Source organism: Kogia breviceps, chromosome 12, assembly GCF_026419965.1.
Source record: "Kogia breviceps isolate mKogBre1 chromosome 12, mKogBre1 haplotype 1, whole genome shotgun sequence".
In the NCBI taxonomy this organism is placed as follows: domain Eukaryota; kingdom Metazoa; phylum Chordata; class Mammalia; order Artiodactyla; family Physeteridae; genus Kogia; species Kogia breviceps.
Genome location: NC_081321.1, coordinates 94,354,456 through 94,373,959, shown reverse-complemented (window position 1 = coordinate 94,373,959; position 19,504 = coordinate 94,354,456). Strand labels below are relative to the sequence as shown.

At 60.4% G+C, this 19,504-nt stretch overlaps 1 protein-coding gene across 2 annotated transcripts in view; it reads right to left on the bottom strand.

Moving 5' to 3' along the window:
* Nucleotides 1–19,504, bottom strand: part of MGAT3 (beta-1,4-mannosyl-glycoprotein 4-beta-N-acetylglucosaminyltransferase) — a 29,139-nt gene continuing 9,635 nt past the window's right edge. Inside the window, exons 1-2 of one of the 2 annotated variants that reach the window (XM_067010237.1) lie at nt 6,027–6,199; nt 1–4,813 (exon numbers count right to left, since the gene is read on the bottom strand). In XM_067010237.1, coding sequence (XP_066866338.1) covers nt 3,214–4,813; nt 6,027–6,034 — 1,608 coding nt within the window. In that variant the 5' untranslated portion in view covers nt 6,035–6,199 and the 3' untranslated portion in view covers nt 1–3,213. Of the gene's footprint in view, nt 4,814–6,026; nt 6,200–19,504 lie in introns of those variants that run through there. The other variant, XM_059082417.2, reaches the window with a different exon arrangement.

The following is a 19,504-nucleotide window of genomic DNA, read 5'->3' as shown; positions in this document are numbered from 1 at the left end:
GACTTTGTAGCTGTTTTTATTATTAATATTATCTTCTCCTTTAAGCATCCCTTTAAGGGTGAAATGAAATCCAACCATTTACAGAGAAAATGATTTCAGAATGTACATATTGATTTTCCCTTACAAAAAAAATAATACTATTATTATTATTGGTGTCCTTAAATTACACATTTCCCAGGACCCTGCCCGCTGCTTGGGCAAGTCCCGTCTCCCCACCCTGTCACCTCTGTCCCCAAAGCTCTTCCACGCCTGCCTGTGGGAAACAACATGATCCAAGGTGTGCTGGGCCTCCTTGAGTCTGGAGGCCGTAGGGCGGGTGGTTCCCAGAGAAAGAAAGCTGGCTACGGCGCCAGGGCCAGCAGTGCACTGGCGCCCACATTCACAGTTTGGTTTCCCTTCATACTGGGGCAGTGGCCCAAGGCTCCCCTGCCCCCGAAATTCCCAGCGTCTGACGTGCCTACAAGTGAAACTCTTTAACCCCACGCCTTGGCCCCCACAGCACGCTGGCAGCCGTGCGCCCCGCTCCATGGCCAGGCCTCCACTTGGCGGTGACCGTGAACGCGCCCGGCCGTCCTGGGTCTGAGAGGGAAGGTGGGGCCTGGCGGGTCTGAGCTCCTCCCCTCTGCCTTCCCCTGCCCCTGAGCTGGTGAACTGGAGGCCAGGGACCCCTGACAGCCTGGAGGGGGGCATCCCTGCAGCAGCAGAGGGTGCCAGGGGCGTGGGGCGAGGAAGCTGTCAAGGAGGGGGGCCCTGGGCTGGGGCTCAGGCACGAGTCAGAAGCCCCCGTGGACTGCCCGCCCGGCGGGGAGCAAACGTGGCTGGAGGAGAGGCCAGGTCACCCTGGCCTGGGTGACCCAGAGCCACTGGGACACCCTGACCTCTTGAGCCCCTTAGCCGCAAGAGGGGCCAGAGAGAAGGGGGCTGCTCTACCTCCAAGGGAAGGGTTCCCTCGGGACACCCCCTCGACGGGAGGGACCGCCACGCCTGCTTCACGCCCGCCCGCCCGAGACTGCTCCGCGGCCAGCTCCCCGCGCCACACCCACGCCGGCGCCTCCCCAGGCAGAGCTGTGGCAAAGGAGACGCCCTCCTCTCCCGGCCCATCAGGAGACCCCCAATAAGACACCCCAAGAAAGTCCCGGCTGGAGGCTGGAGGGGCTGGGGTGGAGGGAAGGGGCCGGGGGGTCGTGGTGGGCTCTCAGCCCTACAGCACTCTGGTCGGGAGGATTCTCATTCCTTGGACTGCAAGACAGACAGACAGACGGACCCAGCATCCCCTTTAGCCTGGCTTTCTGGGCTCCCCAGCTTGCTTTCTGCCTCAGTCATTTGGGGAAGTTGCAGGAGGTGCGGCCCCAGGCGCCAGGTCTCGGGAAGGGTAGCCTGGGCTCTGCTTTCACGTCCACACACAAGCATATATGTACAGGGACGCACCGACACAGTCACGTACAAGTATACAGCAAGCATGCACCCATGCCCATAAATACACACACACACACACACACACGCACGCACGCACGCACACACACGCACAAACACGTATGGTTCCACAGGCAGGCTCTGCGACCCGGCATCACTGGGTAGACATCTGAGGGGGCCTCGGGGAGGGGGCATCTCTCCCGGCCCACAGTGGCAGGCTCTCACTGCACCCCGGCCCTGGGCTGGCAGTGAGGGGGGCAGGGGCAGGTTTAGGAGCTCTGAACATGCGAGCAGGATCTACAACTGCAACAGTCATTTTCTACCCTCTCCCCTCCTCCCCTTGTGCCAGAGATGCTCCTGCACCCGTATCCATTCTCTCCTCCTCCGTCCTTTAATAAATGAACAGGGCAGCCCGGCTGAAAACTACTTTTCCCGCTTTCCTCGCAGCTCCTCGTGGCCGTGTGACTAAGTCCTGGCCAGTGAGATGCCAGCGGAAGTGACGGTGCCCTCTCTGGCTCATGCTTTTAACAGGAAGGGTGTGCGCTTGCATGCCTTTTTCTGTTTCCCTCAGACACGGACGCACGTGTGACGGTGGGAGCTCGAGCAACCACTCTACCCAGAATTGGAAAGTGTGATGAAGGAAAGCAGAGCGGCCCTACCAGATCCAGACAGCCTCCCCCTGGAGAGATAAGTTAGAAAGAAGCTTCTGTCTGCTTAAACCACTGTATTTGGGGGTCTCTTAATTACAGCAGCTTAGAATCTACTCTAACAATACATCCCCCTCCCCCACGAGGCAACTAAGGAATGAGATGACATACAACTGGCCTTGATGTCCCTCTCGGGCCCAGGGCAGCCTCATGGCCCCTTCCCGGCCCCTAGCCAGCCCCAAGGAGGGGCACATGGGTGACCCCACCTGAGACGGTGGAGAGCTGGGGCTGTGGGTTCCAGCGGGAAGGGGTGATGGGGGAGGAGGAGGCTCCTCCCCCAGGTCTGACTTACTAGGCTGGCTGACGGTCCCGTCCCACCCTGAGAACTGGACTCCTGGTCTTGCACAGACTGGGTGGGCAGCCCACAAGACAGTGATATCAAAAGTAAGAAGGAATGTCAAGGCCAGGTTTGGAACCAAAAGGAAGACTTCCCAGGCTTCCCCAGGCCCCACACCCGTGTCAGGTCCGGAGGGGCTGGGGGCGCAGGGCCATCCGTGCAGCGGGTCCTGCGGGGCAGGGGCGTGGAGGTCCCTGTTCCCTCTGGCCCAGCACTCCTGAGGACACTACAGAGCATCCATCGGGGCTTCCTTCCAGCTGCCACTTTTCATACCCTCCCACCTTGGTGTCCCTTCTTCCTCCTGGGCCCAAATGCATCTATTTACAGAGCCCTGGGATCTCCCGGCATCCCCCTTTCCCACTGCAGGTCCAAAGCCCCAGGAGGCCGAATGGTGGGCTTCTCCCCGGAGGGGACCGTAGCTGCCACTTGGCTGCCCTAGGGAGTTCCTGCAGGCTGCCTTCCCCACCCTCCCCTGCCCCCCAGTAACGACCATGCACTCTCCATTGGCACCTCCTGGCTGCAGCACTCTTGGAGGGGTGAAAGGGCCTGCTCTCCTCTCCTGACGAGGAAGGATGTTTTCTGAGCTCACAGGCCTGACCCTGGATTCACAAGGGCTCGAGTACGAGAGACTCCCCCACCTATCCGCTCCTGGTTCTCTTAAGAGCCACCCAGACGGCGGAAGGAGACAGGAAGGTAACCGGGGGGCAGCTGCCCACCCCCCTACCCCGGCCACCGGCCCTATAAGCTCATGCAGCCTTAGCCTTCAACCACGTCCGATTTGCTCCTGGCGGGCGGCCTTCCCTCCGGACCCTTGCTCCGCCGCCCACCGTCTGCTGTGCTCTTGGGCTCCTGGTAGGGGTTGTCCAGCAGGTAGCGGAACTGGTCGTAGTTCTTGAGCAGGTACTTAGGGGCATACATGTGTTCGCTGGGGTCGGCCGGCGGGTACTCCTGCTGGGTGCCGTCGAACCAGCCCCCTGTGCGGATCAAGCTCCGGATGTAATTGAGGTCTCGCTTGTCCTCGTAGTCACCCCAGCGGGGGAAGTCGCCGTTCTGGGCCGACACCAGCTTGAAGTAGATGCCCTCGGGCGTGAAGCACCAGGAGCAGTGCCAGCCGGCGAAGTGCAGGGGGCTGCCCAGCGACCACTGCACCAGGATGTGGCCCGTGCGGTTCTCGTACTGGCGGAAGTTGGGCATGGTGTAGTACTGGCGGCGGCGCAGGCGGATGCCGTCCAGCCCGTACACCGTCTGCAGCATGTCCACCGTGCAGCCCGACACCACCTCTAGGGTGCCCGGCTGCTTCCAGAAGAAGCCGTACAGTGACTTGCGCATGTGGAAGGCGAAGGGCTCCGTCCAGCCGTCGTAGAGCTTGAGGAAGAGCACGCCGTCGCGAGCGGGGATCTCGTCGGCGTCGTCGATGATGAAGACGTCGTCGGGCCGCAGGTTGCGCAGCCGCGACACGCCGTCCTGCGTCAGGAAGGTGCGCAGGTAGTCGTCGGCGATCCAGCCGTCCTGCCGCCCGCCCAGCGGGAAGTGGTCCAGGAAGACGTAGAGCACCTTGTGCCGGATGTACTCGAAGGTACCGTTGGTCAGCATCTCGCGGAACTTGAGCGGCCGCGGCTCCCCGTAGGCCGTGAAGTTGGACTCGCACACCACGAAGGCGTCCACCACGTCGCCCAGCTCGTGGAAGCGCACGTCCAGCAGGTCGAACTCATGGTTGATGTTGATGGCGTTGATGACCCTCCGCGGTGTCTCCCGGGGCACCAGGCGCTCCTTGGTGGGCAGGTTGGAGTACTGCACCACGGTGGGCACGCCGCAGCTGGGCCCGTGCCAGCCCGGAAGGCACACGCACTCCACCCACTTGCGCCGCGCGCGCGCCCCCGGCCGCTGCCGGTTGCTCAGCAGCTGCCGGCCCGCTCCCCGGGCCGACGCGCCTTCGCCCGCCTCCGCCTTCTCCTCTGGCCGCCCTGATGGCGCCTTCTCCGGCATCTTGGTACCTGGCTTGAAGCAGACGCCCCCGGCTTTGGTGCGGAGGAAGTACTCGGTGGTGTCCTCGGGCAGCACCAAGTCCATCCGGTGGATTTCCTCCGTGGCCTTGCTTGGCGACAGCGGCTGGAGCAGGGGCGAGTGGGAATAGAGAGGGGTACGCAGCAGGTCGGGGCTGCCCGGCTCGGGGCTGGCCTGGGGCGTGACCGGGGCATTGTTCCAGAAGAAGCTGGACACCAGGTTAGGGCTGAGGGAGGCCAGTTCTCGGGGGAACGTGACATAGGACAGGGTCTTAAAGAAGTGCAGGAAGGAGATGAGGCACAGGCCGGCCATACAGAACATGAGAAAGAGCTTGTAGCGTCTCATCTTCATCCTGCAGGAAACAGGGAGACAGCAGAGGGGTCAGGGGTCTGCAGACCCGGGCAAGGGGAGCCTGAGGCTCTTCTCCTAAGGGAGGGAACGGGGAGGGCTTTGTTGCCACCGTGTTTGTGCATGTCCTGACGAGCGCCGGGTGACCCTGCAGGAAGTCACCTCCAGGCGACTCCTCTAGAAGTCAAGCCTGTGAGTCCAACTCACTGCACCAAGGACCCCTGGAAGCCCCAGCATCAAGGAAACCCCACCAGGCTCAGGACCCCTCCACTCCCACAACCTGTCCTCTCCGAGACCACCAGGTCACCACACATCCCCCTGGCAACCTGCTCCAGCACCTGGCCCACCCCACCCTGACTGTACCAGCTGCATTGCTAGGCTTTGCTCCAGGAACAAAATGCATCCTGGGAAAAGCGCAACGCTGCAATGCAGAACCTGCCCCGGGGGGCTTCCAGGCCCCAAGGGAGGGGGAGAGTGGGTTGCAGGCTGCGGAGGTGGGGGTCCCTTCCCTGCACCACCCAGGGTGCTTTCTCGTTCTATCTGTCCATCTCTCTGTGTCTTTATCTATCTTTTTTGTGGCTATATTGACAAACCTTTTTCACTGAAAAAATTCCCAGGTCTCAGGGGAACACTTTTAATTCTAACATAGTTAAAGAACAAAATTAAGTAGAAGTTCCCCTTCATTACCCCATGCAAGGCAGTAGATTGATATCCAGCCATAAACAGTTCATGTGTTTGAGGTGTATCACCGGTCTTACATGCAATTTGTCTGTTCTCAGTTTTTTATAATTATTATCATACTTGGTTGGGATGACCTACAGAGTCACAGGAGGGGCTGGGAGAGAAACCGGCCTTTGGCACCTGGTGTTTTCATGTCCCCTTCCATAGATCCCTTTGTAGGGGACGCTGTCCTTTCTGTGGCTTCCCCTTACGTCTCTGGTTCTTCCTCGGGGTCATGTGGGTGCCTTCCTGCCACGCCCTCCCCTCCATATCCTAACTTAAGCAAGGCTCCTCACCATTCTGAACCTCAGTTTCTGCATCTGTGAAATGGGCACAGAGTTCCTGCTGTGCAGCAGGCGCTCAATAAACTTTCGCTTCTTTCAAAGCTCGAGGCTGGAAGACTCCAACATAAATTTTCCCTAAGCTACATGGCCATAAGGTGCAAAATCATGAAATGTTGGACCCAGAACAAAACTTTAAGGACCATCTCCACCAACCCTTTCATTCTGTGGAGGAGGCCCGCCTTCCCCGGCCTCACGTCGGTGAGGAGTCCTGCGTACGCTAGTGAGGAGCAGTGGAGTCGCCGATCCCGCTGGCCAGGGCGGTACTTGTGCTCTCAGGACCCAGACGTCCCCCCTCCACCAGTTTAAATGCTGACGCCCTGGAGCCTGCCATCGGGGTGCCGGCACAGCTGACTATAGGAGGCAGGACAGTCGGGGGTGAGGGCCTGACCTCTGCTAAATGTCAGCTGCCCCAGGGCAGAGCGGGGACAGCTCTCCACTGGGAGGCAGGAGGGAGGGCTGCTCCTTGGCAACATCTTGAAGTGGGTCTTCCAGGTTCCTCTCCCCACCATGGGTGCCAGCCCTGCTCTGGTAAAGCGGGACCAGGCTGGCCAGGCCGGCAGGGCGAGGGGGGAGGCAAAGGGCTGAGGCCCAACAGAGGCAGGCGGATAGGAGCTCTTGCTGGGGTGGGGACTGGGCACAAGGCGACACTGCAGAAGCCTCCAGAGTGACCCACCCGAGGGCTTTTAGGACCTGGCAAGGCAGCCCTGATACTTCTGGCGGATTATTTTTCCCCACGTGGGGCGTGTCTCTGTGGGGCACCCCAACCCCAGCCCTTGCTGGACTGAACTGGCCGTGAGCGGTGAAGGGCAAGGCCGGGGCTGCCGCCCAGACTAAATTCCCTGGCAGCAGTGAACAAAGGCCCTAGGAAGGTAAGTGAAACTCAGGGAGGCAAACGGACGCCCTGCAAAGGGGCCCCTACGGCCCTGCTGAGGTCGCACTGACCCAGCTGCCCCTTGGCTCCCTGGTCAGGTTGGCTTTCAGGATCTAGTTACACCTGGCCAGCTGTGCGCTTCAGAAGACAAACTCACCAGTGCCTGGGAGTCCCCTCTTAATCACTGGGGTCTTCAGGGTGAGGCCGTTTGATAAGGCCCCAGCCTGCCTTGCTGCCAAGAATCATGGAATCGAGTGCGTCTCCCTCATCGCTCGGGCTGCTAGGAGGCTCACAGCAAGTCAGTGCCTCACAGGCCAAGTTTTCCGGGACACCTTCGCACACAGCTGCCTGTGTTTTTTAAACTTATTCTTCTTGGCCCGATCCCTTTTTATCTTGTCTTCAAGTATTTTGATAAGTGCTTCAGATCCGTTTTTTAGACTGAATGGCAAATCTAAAAGTTTCTAATAAGAAACCAAATAAATAAATAAGCATTGGCGCCCGGGGTCTCATGTAAGTCTCGCCAACCCTGGGAGACTGAGGACTGTGATCGCCCCATTTTTACAGGTGGGGAAATTGAGGCTGAGAAAAATGATGAGACTTTCCCCTGGTGCAAAGGCTCGCAGCTGAGCCCCTGGCAGGGCCTGGGCCCTGGTGGGTGCTGCCTTGTTTAAGAGCAGCAAGGAGCAGAGCGGGAGCCCAAGTGGAGCCCGGACAGAACCTGAGCCTGATGGGGGTGGGCTGGGAAATGAGTGACCCGCATCCTGGGGCTCCAAGGAAAGGAGGGAAGAACCGTGAAGCTCTCTGGGGGCCTCCCTAGAAGTGTCCCCCTCCCCCTCCCCACACACACGCTCCGTGAGTGGCTCCCAGCCCCAGGGGCCTGGGTTTCCGGCGTGAAGGTGATGGGGGATGGGCCGGGGACTTCCTGGTAGCCAGATAATCATGGATGCAGGAGGCTGACCCAGACCCAGGATAGTGGCAGGACCAGCCCACCCTGGGCCTCCTCTTTCTGTACTGACTTGCAGCCGTGCCCATGCCCAGAAGGTTCTAGCTGGGCAGATTTTCTTCCTTCCCTCCCTCTTGCCACTTCTCCCTTCTCCTTGTGACCTCTTTCCTTGAGCTCTGCTTGATAAGCTTACGAGGTGAGAGACGGAGCAGATAAGCCTCACCCCACAACCCAGTCACAACCTTGGGGTCTGGGCTCAGGCTGAGTCCAGTGGGGGCTCCTGGCCAGAGAGAAGACAGGTGCTCCCTGGAGGCCACAGGCTGTGACTCCAGGGCTAGCCAGGTGGGCAGCAGCCTCCCGGGTGCAGCCGCACCCCGACAGCTGTCACCGGGTGACAGGAGTCTCCCGTGGAGCTCTCCGTGGTCCTGAGCTCACATGCGCTGACCAGGGTCCTAGCTCGGCCCTGGGATGCCTTTGGCCAGCCTCACCCTGGCCCCTGCCAGCCTCCTCTGTGGTTCAGCAGCTTCTGTCCTAATGGCCCCTTCCCCTGTCTGCCACCCCTCTGGCCCCCTTCCCCACCTGCCTTACGACACCCTGGTGACAGCTGTGATCCCTGGTGTCCTCAGCTCTGGGAGATCCGCAGGGCACTCAACTCCTCCAACGGGGAGAAGGGGCCAGCAGTGAACAGGTCTGACACCTAGTAGGTGCCCAGGGGTGCTCTTGGAATATCCATGGGGGGATCTTGGAGGTCGCACAGCCCACCCTCGGTCTCCATTCCTGGCCGGAATTGGCCCATCTACAACCCCCAACCCCAAAGTACCTTCAGATGGACCCTCACCGCCACCCATCTGCTTCGAAGGGCATCTTGACTTTCAGCTGAAAGCTGACTTCCACCCCAACCCCGTTCTGCCCCATGTTACCAAAGGGCTCTGCCAGTTCCGTGTGCCAGGCCTTGCTGCTGGCCAGCTCTGTTAAAGGACTGGGCCAACTGGGGGGCTGCTTACTACGGACTGGCACCCAGCACCCTGCAGGGCATTCTCAGTGACTCATCTGGCTTTCAGAACCAAGGCCAGAACTGGGAAATCTGGAGCCCCATGGAGGGTCCAGACTCCTCTCCCAAGGTTTGAAGGACCCTGGAAAAAGAATATCGCCCAAACCTTCACCCTAGGCCAGTGTCCCTGCCAAGTGCCCATCTGGCCTCTGCTTGCCCAATTTTTAGTACCGCCCATTCCAGGCCATTTGCGCTGCTAGAAATTCTTCTTTCTATTGGCCTAGATCAGCCTCCCCGGAACTTCCGCTACCACTTCTGGGTTCTTCCTTGGGGTTAAGCAGAACCAATCAGCGTCTCAGGGATCAGAAGACGGCAACCACCACCTGACTCTGAAACTAAATAAAGGTCTTTCCAACGTGAGGTTCCATAATCCCACACGGAGAAGACAGGCAGAGGAGGTGGCTACAGAATATGAGAGATTCCAGAGTTCTGGCAAGATGGGAGAAACAGCTGACGCTGTGTTTATTCCTTCGTCTCTCCTTGTTTTATTCATTCCTTGGGTTCATATCCATCAGGCAGGCTCCACAAAAAACAAGCCGACACCCTGGGATCACTCCACAGCCGGTACATCATCCTGGCTGCTGGCGGACATTTACCAAGAACCTGCCGTGAGCCAGGCACTGCCGATGCAAGGGCTGGAGAGAAATCAGGGGCACATTCATGGGGCCAACCCTGAAGGAAGGTATATGTGTGTCTCCATTTTGCAGCTGAGGAAACGGAGGCTTCAAGAGGCTAGCCTGGGGCTTCCCTGGTGGCGCAGTGGTTAAGAATCCGCCCGCCGATGCAGGGGACACGGGTTCGAGCCCTGGTCCGGGAAGATCCCACATGCCGCGGAGCAACTAAGCCCGTGGGCCACAACTACTGAAGCCCGCGCACCTCGAGACCGTGCTCCGCCACAAGAGAAGCCACCGGAATGAGAAGCCCACGCACCGCAACGAAGAGCAGCCCCCACTCGCCGCAACTAGAGAAAAGCCCGCGTGCAGCGACGAAGACCCAACGTGGCCAAAATAAATAAATAAATAAATAAATAAATAAATAAATAAAAGGCTAAGCTACTTGCTCAGCCAGCCAGGGCTTGTGGGAATGAAGCAGATGGACACTGAGACTCCCCAGGCATCCTGCACCTGCCAACGGGTAGACCTGGAGCCCAGTGGGGCTGCGGACTTGGGAGTCTAGTCTCAGGTCAAGCATGAATGTCTTGGCCAAGGGCGGGTCTGGTGTCTCATGACCCTCAGTCCCCAGGAATTCTGCTCCCCTGGCACTCCCCGGAGAGAGGGAATCGGCTCAAGGAGCCAGCCCCGGCCAAGGACTCCTCTACCCAGGTGACCAGAATGTCCTGGCAAAACCTGTTTACCATGGGCTGGGGGTGGGGGCAGCTGCTGCTCTTCTCATCCACAGATAAGGACACCAAGGCCGAGAGTGGCGAGGCAGAGCCATACTGGGAGCCAGTTCTTGGACTAGCTGGACGGGGCACCCAGGCCTCTTCCCTGGGCACAGGGGTCTGCGCCCCACTCTCTCTGCTGGCTCGGCTCCCAGGTGGGAGCCTGGCTCAAGGCTCAGTCCCACGCCCATGCTGAAGCCCACCCCCTCCCTGCTACTCCACAGCAAGCCCCTGTGCACCCTGGCCCTCTCTCTCCTTCCTCCAAACCCCTCCCCACTCCTCCTGATCGCAGCCCCTTCAGCTTCCTGAGGACTTGCCCACAGAGTGGCTAGCACGTGCCTGGGAAAGTTAGTCTCCAAGGCTGGGACCCGCCCTCGACTCCCTGGGGCTTCCTCCCCTCTCCCCACTGGTCACTGGCCCACCCAGGACATCAGCTTCTGGTCCCCAAAAGCCCATGGGCGGTGAAGATATAGAACATTTCCACCATCCCAGAATGTCCTATTGGACATTAGCATTGGAGGCTAAACAGATGAGTCATCCTCAGGCACCAGCCAGCGGGGTGTTTGTGTTCAGAAGCCTGCAGTGGCCCCCACCGTCCGGAACCGAAGTTCACAGCTGTTGTGACCCCTGCCTTGAAAGCTGCCTCCGTCTTGCCTTATTCATGTTAACTCGATGGTCACCATCCAGCACGTGCTTAAATCTGTGCCAGCTCTCAGCTGGGGGTGTGACTTATACTCGACCCTCACAACCATGTTCAGAGGTAGGAATTAGTGTCCCCATTTTACAGATGAGGAAACTGAGGCTCAGAGGGTAAATCACCTTGTAAATCACCTTCCTCTGCTCATCTGTGCAACCCCAGCGCTCTCCAGGGTCTGAGACCCACACAGCCTCCACTTTTAAAGGGGGCAGGGAGAGGTGACACTGGCCTGAGCCCCAGGCCACTGAAGGCTCTGGGTGGAGCAACCGATCCATCTGTTTGCTTCCAGAGCTGCCCAGCAGCACAGTCTGCGATGGTGGAAACGTCTAGGCCTGGGCTGTCCATGCGCCGTCCGCTAGCCACGTGTGGCTACTGAGCACTTGAAATTGACAGGGGAGACTGAGGAACTAATTAATAATCGAATTTAAGTTTCAGTTTTAATAGCCACATGTGCTACCGGCTGCTCCACTGGACCGCCCAGGATTAGACAGACTGCAGGAGGGAGGCAGGGAGCCGGGTCTACCAGGCACCCGCCCTGTGGGAGTGGAGGAGGAGCTGAGACGGGGAGGACACAGCAGGACAGCCGTGGTGCTGCAGTGAGGGGCAGTGGTGAGCTGTTGATGGGGTACCTGCTAAATCCTAGGCGACTGAGGGAGGGAGCGGGAGGAGAGGTGCAGCCCCGGGGGGATTGGGGCCTGGCATCCTGGGACCGAGGGTGGGGGGCAGAGGCGGGGCCTGGGGAAAGTCTGGGAAGGAAAAAGAGCAGAAGTAGAGCCGTGGAGGACAAGCAGGTGCCGGTGGTCAGTGCAGTGCAAGGCCGGGACACACACTGCCCCAAGCCTGGGGGAGGGGCTGAGGCCTGGGTCTGCACAGAGGCCGCCTGAGGAAGTGTCCAGAGCCTGCAGCCAGACGGCAGGGCTTCGCCATTTCCCTGCGCCTCGGTTTCCTCATCAGTGCAATGGGGCTGTAATGGCGTCCATGCCTCAGGGCTGTCTGTGGTGAGCGGTCCGCGTATCTAAAGTGCCTGGAACAGGAAGTGTGTGTGAAACAACAGCTGGTGAGGGGCGCACGGTGAACATTTGTCACAGGAGGAGGGAGACCGAGGCCTCTGAGGTGGAAGCAGGGACTCCTGGGTGGCTCTGGGGACAAGGAGAGGGGCTAGACGTGGTGATATACAAACACCCCACAGAAAGGGCTCTGTGGGCGTTGAGAACAGGTGTTCCCATATCCGGCACCTCTCCAAGGCGCCCCAGCCCTAACCCTAACCCTAACCCCCCTCCATGTGACCGGGCACCCCTCCAAGGCGCCCCAGCCCTAACCTTAACCCTAAGCCCCCTCCATGTGACCGGGCACCACCAGACCATCTCCTCCAACCCCTGCTTCGGCCCTGTCACAGCCAACCACAGCAGCAACTGGGCCGGTCCCCTGCTGCGCCAGCCTCCGCTCCCACACTGTGAATTCTCCAAGTCAGGTGGGGCCCGTGCTCCCCGCGCCCAGCCCGGGGCCCAGACAGACAGACATTCAGTGAGTGTTTGGGACAAGCCATAGCGAGGAGCAGTACGGCGGAATTTCAGGCACGGGGATGTGGGGGCGCTGGGCCAGGGTGGAGGGAAGCCACCCCGGGGCTGCGAGAGGGCCTTGCGGGCATATGAGGACTGAGGTCGGGCCGCTGGCGCTTCTGCCCTGTCCTGGGGTGGGTGGGGAGAGCAGACCGGCCCCGGGAGTGGAGCTGGGGGTGCAGCAGGAGCCAGATGGGGGCATGAGGTCGTCACAGAGCTCAGTCCAGTGGAGGGACAGAGGACAAATGAGAGAACCGGCCAACAGAGGATGCCAGGCAGCAGGGAGGGCCTCCCGAGGAGAGGACACTTCAGACGAGACCCAAGGTCAAGAAGGAGCCACCGCGCAGAGTCGGGACAGCGGCCCAGGCATTGGGCCAAGGGCACAGAAGCCTGTGTGTTGGGAACCCCAGTGCAGCGGCAGCAAAGCAGGGGCCCCAAGTCTTGTGAGGGCGTGTAGGGCCTCGAGGAGTGGCGAGGACACTCCCCACACTTCAGGGGCTCCTTAGGCGGAAGCCTGGGCACCCCAGCTTGGTCAGCACCCTCTTGGTTCAGCAATCCTAAGGCTGCTGTGAAAGATTTTCAATCTAAAATAGAAACAGAGGATGTAAAATGGAGAGTCTCACGCATGTGCCCTCAGGGAGACAAAACTTAAAGACCAGGAGACTTGATTTCCCGTAAATGCCGGATTTCCAGAAAACTGACAGCGATGGAATTTTCTTGGATTGGAGGGTTGATCAGAGGTTGCCTCCTATCACCCTTGTAAAGTTTTGCCAGAGGCAGAATGGAAGATGACCCAGGTCGAGTTGGTCTCACAAAGTGGACCAGATTCAGCTTTGTTTGTGTGACTACACCGATTCTGTCTGCTCAAGAAGTTTTTAAGGCTGGTCTCCTTTTGTTTCTGATTTTAACAAACCCTCACTGAACTCTCCCCTCTACAGTCCCTACCCTTAAATATGACCTGCCCCAAACCCTCCACAGACTCGCTCGTAGCTGGCTCCAGTTTGCTTGTCCCAAACTGCAAGTCCTCACCTCTTTGAGCTGGCCTCAGTTTACCTCTTTATTGAGGTCAACACAGCTACACCCTCTAGCTTGGCAGGGCTGGAGAGCAGCGAGCCCGGAACATGCCTCCCAGGAGACGGCGCCTCCATCACCACCGCCTTCTTCAGGGCAGCTGGCACTTACTGAGTGCAAGTGCCCGTGGGTGCCGGGTGCTGCGTGCGCTAGCCTTACTCCATTATCCTCAAGGCAGCTGGGCAGTGAGGAGAGGGGCACGGGGGTTGGGGGACCTGACTGAGACTCAGCAGGCCCCAGCAGGACTCACAAGCACACGCCACCGCTTCGGCTTCCCATTCAGGGTTTCCCGCACAAAGTCTAGGCTGCTGCCTTGAGCCTAGCCTGGGCCAAAGGCCCCTGCACGTCTGCCCCGGGCCCCAGCAGGAGCCCGTGGGCCTGCATTTGTGGGTCACAGTCCTCCCTGGCTCTGGCACACGCCCAGACCAGCCACCAGAGCCCCGTGCCCAGGAGAGCTGCACCCTCCCCCAAACCCCTCTGCCTGCAGCTTCCCTGCCCCCTGCCCTCCCCCCCGACTCCCCCTGGAACAGTTTGAAGGCCCCCTTCCCCCGTGGCACTCTCAAGGCTGGGCTGCACTGCCTTAAAACCGCATTTCACAAAACCCAGGGTTCCCTGAAAAGCTGAAGGAGCCCCAGAGCCCTTTCCCATCCCCCACCAACCCCAACGGGAACAGATCACCCTAGACAGGGTTCCGTGTCGGGGTCTCCAGTAGCCTGAAGGGGGTCTGGTGCTCTAAAACGTTGAGAAACCTCTGAGGCCAGGTCTGGACTTGAGGAGCTCTGGCGGCCTGAAGCTCCTTAGGGGACCTGACTCCTGCAGACCCCCTGCCAGGGGTTGTCGCCTGCCCGTGTGTACTGCCCTCTTGCCCACACCCTCCCCTCTCTTCAACTTCTATCCCCACCTTCCCCATTCTTTTCTCCCTAGCCCTGCTGGCCTGGAGCTCAGAGACAGTGAGGGAGGGTCCCACGCAGACTGCACCCACCACTCAGGGGTTTCTGTTTGCTTGCAGTTTGCCAGCTGGGCCTGGCTGTATGGCCCGGGGACACACAAACCACCGCGCCCGTGGCCACCCCTACCAGCCTGTCACCGTACGGGGGGAAGAAGAGGGCCCACCTGAGGCCTATCCCAGACCCTCTCTCTGGCAGGTGCACTGAGTGCTTTAGCTCTAATCTGATTCTGACTTTAGCCCCCATCACCATCACAGGTGAGGAAAGGGGTTCAGAGTCTGAGGGACCAGCCTGACTCACCCTCTAAGGGGCAGCAGAGTGCCCGACCCAGCCCCTCGGCCCTCCTGCTCCCCACCACCCCACCCTGCCTTGATCTCTGCCTGGCACCTCCCTGGAACCCCCAGGCCCACCTTCCCCTCGCCTGACCCAGTACCTGCCTCGGGTCCCAGCGTGGCACGCCACAGGTAAGGCAGGGCCCCATCCCGGCGGCTGCACCGTGCTCCCTGACCCCGCTCCCGGCCTACGTGGCTTGATGGCAGCTGTTTCTCCCTGGAGGCTGTCCCCCAACCCCCAAGCTGAGCACAGGCAGAAGTTGGGTGGCTATGCGGTGAGCCAACGCTGGCCTGGCCTGACACCAGCTCTGCCCGTCGTCGGGGCTCGTTTCCTGGCTCCACCTCTTCCCAGTTGGGTGGCCTCACCTCTCCAGGCCTCAGTCTCCTCATCTGCGAGGTACAAACAGGTAACCGAGGGGCACGGCAAGGCGGCCTCACCCTGCGGAAGCCGCTCCCCGAAGCCAGGAGCCGAGGAAGTGAGGGCATCCGGTGTTTCTGTGTCACAGGTGAGGGGCCTGTCGGAGCCCTGTGCTCAGTAAACCACGAGCCCAACTCCTCTTGGAGTCTCTCCCTGCTCGCTCTCTGGGCAGAAGGTCACCGTGACCTGTGCCCTGACTCCCAAGGGGCTGCCGGGCGCGTCTAGCGGGACGCGGATGGGACACGGAGGTCCATGCAGAAGAGCTCGGAAGCAAACCCGCTCCACTGGTGCGACCCAGTAGCTCACACAAGGCGGGGGCTGGGGGCGGGGAGAGGAGCTGGGGCACCTGGGTCTGAATCCGACTCTGCCCATTAGAGAACCTGGGCCGTTCACCTGCACGGGGGCCCAGCTCTCCGGGGGTGGGAAAAGAGGCTGGCCAGGGATGAGAAGTCAGAGGGCTCAGAGGAGACCCCCAAACAGCTACCGTACTGTCTCCACGTCCAAGTCCACCACTGGCAAGGCATTAGTTCTCTGTGTTAGGAACGGCCCTCTCCGGGCTCCTCCGGAGAGGGTGAAGAGTAACTCAGGCCCTGGCGCAGAAGGGCGCCGGCCGGCAGAGCTGCCAGCATTCGTGCTGCTGGAGGGTAGGATGCATCAGAGGCCTTTCAACACACTGCCCCATACCCCTGGGACTCCTCCTCCCCCACCTCACAATCCAGCTTAGCCCTCGCCTCCCGGGGAGGGGTGGGGGGCGGAGGGCGCTGCAGGGGCGCCTCAACCCCAGCCTGCTAGGGAGAGAAACTTCCTGTTGGTCTGTCTGCCTGCCCTGCAGTCCCCTGTGCCTCAGTGTTTCCCTCTGTCACATAGGGTCAGCCCCACCCAGTAGGGTGGCTGGAGGCCCAAGTGAGGAGAGTTGAGAGGACACCCCCAAGTAGAGGGACATCCCAAGGGCCCAGGGACCGGGTCATCTCTGCAGGGAGAGGGCTGGGAGAGGCGGGGCGGTGTGCGGTGCCGAAAGGGAGAGAAAGGAGGAAGGGAGAGGAGGTCAGGGTCCAGCCGAGGTGGAGCCTAGACGGCAGGAGGCTGCAGTAATGACTCAGGCAGACGATTACTCATTAATAGAGCTTCTGATGGAAGGAGTGAGAAGAACCCGGCTTCTTCCCGTTCAGGACAGTAACACGCCGCCAGTCCTTCAACGAATGTGGACGGAGCCCCGCCCCACGCAGGCCTATTGCTCACATCCTCACGGAGCCCGCTGAGGCCAGTGGGGAGGAAAACCCCCCAGAGACCCCTGCACCTCGGGCTTGCAGCTCCTGGCCCACCTCCCAGCCACTCGGCCTTCCAGACCCAAATGACCCACCCTGGCCCGTCAGGAAGAGAGGGCGGCCAGAGCAGACAAGTCCAGGGGCCGAGACCAGCCCTGCCCTGCCTCAGTCTCCACATCTGTGGAATGGAAATCAGAACACCCACACCTCCCAGACTCAGAGCGAGCAAAAACAAGGCCAGTCAGGCCGGGGCTGAGCACTTCCTGCCTCTACAAGAACTCATTTCTGGGCCCGGCACGATGTGAGATGCCCCCAGCCCCATCTCTCAGGAGAGAGGGCGCTCAATGACAGAGCAATGGGGCGGCAGCTCCCTGGAATCCAAACTCCAGGGGACCGGTACTCAAATCCGGCCCCTGCGCCTTCTCGACCCCCTGTGTGATCCTGGGCAGGTCACTCAATATCCCTGGAGCTCGGAGGCCCGTCTACAATGTGGGAGCATGCCAGCCCCTCAGCTCGGGAGAGTTAAACGGGGTAACACCCAAAGCACCCTGACAGAGACCAGTCCGCTGGTCTCCTAGGCTGAGGTTCATGCCGGCTCTCCACAGAGCCTCACCACGTGCCTGGCTGGCCTGGCTGGGGCGTTGCTAGGCCTGTTGGCACCTCCCTCCAAAACGCCTCTACTCCTCCTCCTCCTCACTGGCTCCCCTTGCCTTTATTTATTTTCCATCTTGAAATTCTTCATTTTTGAACAAGGGGCCCCTGCCTTTTCACTTGGCACCGAGCCCCACAAATTCTGTCACTGCAAATCCCCATCAGGCCACATCCCTCTATTCAAACGCCTCATCACACTCAGAATAAAATCCAAACTCCTTTCGGCACCCCCAGGCCCTGGCCATCAGGTAGGTCCCTGCATCGTTGCTGACCTCGCCTCCCTTGTCCACTTGACTCCAGCCCCAGTCCCTGCCTTCCCATCGCTTCCACACCCCAGGCTCACCCGTCTCAGGGTCCTCGCACTGGCTGTTCCCTCCGCCTGGAACGCCCTTCCCGCAGACCTGCACATGCCAGCCGCCTGCTCTAAGGGGCCGTCCCCTCCCGGGTCGTCTGCTCCACAACACTCCTCACCGCGGAAGCTATCTGTCTCCTTGTGTATGTGTTAGTGGTCTGTCTCCCCCACCCACACCCTGCTCGCTTGGAATGTCAACAACGTGAGAGCAGGGTCACCATGGGCCCCAGTCATCGGTCACTGCTGCTTCCCACCCCGTAGCACAAGGCCTGGCCAGAGCAGGAGCTCCATAAACAGCTGTTGGATGTGAACGGAACTCATATGAGAAGTGATGCTAGACCCCTGGTGGCAAGTGTCATCTGGTTTGGGGGCGTCTGAGGCAGCAGGCCCGCCAGTGCATGCCCACACCTAGCAGGGCTCCCTCCACCGCTCCAGAGAAAGCCCCCCCAGCCCTGCTGAGATCAGCGCCGTCCTGCCCAGGCAGCCCCGGCGGTGCCAGCCCCTCCCGCCAGGCTCGCCCATCCTCCAGGGACAATGTACAAAGAGCCACTTCAGTTCGGAGCCTCAGCTCCATCTCCAGCCCAGCAGGCCTGAGTGTGGGGGAAGAGAGGGGAGGGAACACCCCACCCCTCCTCTGTCCTCGTGGAGCTTTTCTCAAGCACAGGCAGGATGCAGGGTGGGTGACAGAATCAAGCGACAGCTGGAGACACTTTGTCCCATGTGCTGCACCCTGGGGGGCCGGGGTAGGTGAGTGCCCACGTGGGGGGCGGGGCGGTGCCCATGCCCAGGGTGGAGGCAGAGGTTGGCCCCCGTGTTCCTAGGCAGCAGGAGTGGAAGGACTCCCACGGGCACCTCCCCACGTGTACAGGGAGGCAGGTGGTGGGTACCCCTGTGCATGCGGGAGGCCCGAGTGCCGGCTGGGTAAGGGAGAGAGGAGCAGAGCCAGTGGGATCTGGGCCAGGCTGCAGGGAGGGGGGGACCTGGGCTTCAGAGTCGCTTCCCATCATGCCCGGGGCCCTCCACTGCAAGACAGGACGCGAGGGGCTCCCCTGGTGGCGCAGTGGTTAAGAATCCGCCTGCCAATGCAGGGGACACGGGTTCGAGCCCCGGTCCGGGAAGATCCCACATGCCGCGGAGCAACAAAGCCCGCGTGCCCCAACTACTGAGCCCGCGTGCCACAACTAGGAGCCGGCGCGCCTAGAGCCCGTGCTCCGCAACAAAAGAAGCCACCGCAATGAGAAGCCCGCGCACTGCAATGAAGAGTAGCCCCCGTGGGCTTCCCTGGTGGTGAGGTGGTTGAGAGTCCGCCTGCCGATGCAGGGGACACGGGTTCGTGCCCCGATCCAGGAAGATCCCACATGCTGCGGAGCGGCTGGGTCCGTGAGCCATGGCCGCTGAGCCTGCGCGTCCGGAGCCTGTGCTCCGCAACACGAGAGCCACAGCAGTGAGAGGCCAGCGAACCGCAAAAAAAAAAAAAAGAGTAGCCCCCGCTCGCCGCAAACAGAGAAAGCCCGTGCGCAGCAACAAAGACTCAACGCAGCCAAAAATCAATCAATCAATCAATATTTTTTTTTTAAAAAAAAAAGGGCGCAAAGAACTTGCTCGAACAGTTGTTCCAACAACCTGAGCTGATAACCTGTGACCTGCGCCTGGCACCCAGGATGCTTGTCCAGCTTCGGGCATTGCCAACTTTCCTCCCTCTGGAACCCGTCAGGGATGTAACCATCCACCCAGCCGCCCATGCCAGGAACCCAGGAACCGCCCTAAATCCTCCCTCACTGACCCTGCACGACTAGGCCTGTCTATTCCATGCCCTGATACCTCTCCAGCCCCACCCTTTTCCCTGTGCCACTGTTCCACGCTGGTTGTGTCCGCCACCAATGCTCACCTGCACAACAGGAGTGGCCTTCCCGAGAGGGCTCCCAGCCAGGTGCCTGTAAGCCAAGCAAAAGCCCCATCTGACGCTGCCCCTCCTAGCTTGGAACCAGTGTCCTCAGGATAAAGTCCAGATCTTCCAGGAGGCCCGATGTTTCTGTGTGATCTCACACGCCCCCTCCCCACACCGGTCTGGGGAGGGTTCAGCTGAACTAGAC